General features: G+C 53.5%; 1 protein-coding gene across 1 annotated transcript in view; it reads left to right on the plus strand.

Moving 5' to 3' along the window:
- Positions 1–1,076: 1,076 nt before the first annotated feature.
- IRX6 (iroquois homeobox 6) overlaps positions 1,077–1,455 on the plus strand; it is a 2,451-nt gene continuing 2,072 nt past the window's right edge. Inside the window, exon 1 of the mRNA XM_009276783.1 lies at positions 1,077–1,121. Coding sequence (XP_009275058.1) covers positions 1,077–1,121 — 45 coding nt within the window. The remainder of the gene's footprint in view (positions 1,122–1,455) is intronic.

Below are 1,455 nucleotides of genomic sequence, written 5' to 3' on the forward strand. Positions count from 1 at the left end.
AACGGGAGGACACACACAACTAATCGGCTCGATTGCAAAAGCAGTGCCGTGTTGTACAGCAGAGCCCGGCCCTGAGGGTGGGAGCCGGGGGCAGCGGGAAGGGCCGGGGAGCTGCGCCGGCCGGGCCCCGCGCGCTCCTGTCCCGGGTGCTCCCAAGCTCCCCTCGCACCGCCGCTGCCTCCGCGGCCCCTGCCCTCCGCCCTTCCTCCCTGCAGCTGCAGGGGTACGCTGGCCGGGTGCCGGGGGGACACACCGGTGGATGCCGTGATTTGCCCCCTTTTTTTTGGATTGTGTTTAAAAGGGAGAGACCAACCGCAAAGCACCTCCCGTCCCTGCCTTTGACGTGCATCACAGCACAACATTAAAACAACATGGAACAAGTGCTGCGAGCGGGCGCGGGGCGCTGCCTGCTCCTGCCCGCCGCTGCCTGCTCCTGCCGGCAGGGCCGTGACGTCACCCCGCTCCTCGCCCACCGCTGAACGCTAAAGACCTATAGAAAAGGGAGAGACCAACCGCAAAGCACCTCCCGTCCCTGCCTTTGACGTGCATCACAGCACAACATTAAAACAACATGGAACAAGTGCTGCGAGCGGGCGCGGGGCGCTGCCTGCTCCTGCCCGCCGCTGCCTGCTCCTGCCGGCAGGGCCGTGACGTCACCCCGCTCCTCGCCCACCGCTGAACGCTAAAGACCTATAGAGCAGAAAATAATACAACAAGCAGGCTCCGTATCTTGCATGCCCTACGTGATTTTCCCCCCCTCTTTGAAAAAGCCCCTTTGCGCTTAAACTCTCTATACATGTGGGGTGGCTTTTTAAACTCTCTCTATACAAACATATTTATTAAGAGCGATGGGAAGTGGGGGGTAGCCTATTTTTTTAATCCAGGCACCAACCCCCCCCCCCCCCCCCCAGATGTCTGGCTGCTTTTCTTAAGTGCAATCATCTATAATTGAGCGAAAAAAAAAAAAAGCCATACGTGGAAATGTGTGTGTGAGAAGGTGCATCTTGAAGCAGGGTTTAGTTACAATCGATCTTGGGGGGAAAATATTGCCTATGGTCCAAAAATAAGGAGCAACTATGTCCTTCTCTCAGTTCGGATACCCCTACAGCACCACTTCACAGGTAAGGCGAGTGAGCAGCACTCACTTTTGTTCAGATTCTGCTGCTGCTGTCCAGATGTCTTGTTCCCCCTCCCTTTTTTTCTTCCCTTTCCCTTACTTAGAGTCTTTTTTTAAAAGGGCACATCTGGAGCCTTTTTTTAAAAAATGTGCGTGTGTGTTTATGTCTCGTTTGTGTTGTGTTAGGCTTAAACAAATAACTCTCAGTGTGCACAGCAAAGGCGTTTAGGAAACCGGTAATTCCTCCCCCCCCCCCCCCCCCCCCTCTCTTTTAGACCAAAAAAAAAAAAAAAAAAAAGATTAAAGAAGATTAAATCTTTTTTTATTGATTTATGTTT

The sequence above is a fragment of the Aptenodytes forsteri genome, unplaced genomic scaffold, assembly GCF_000699145.1.
Source record: "Aptenodytes forsteri isolate BGI_AS27 unplaced genomic scaffold, ASM69914v1 Scaffold33, whole genome shotgun sequence".
In the NCBI taxonomy this organism is placed as follows: Eukaryota; Metazoa; Chordata; class Aves; order Sphenisciformes; family Spheniscidae; genus Aptenodytes; species Aptenodytes forsteri.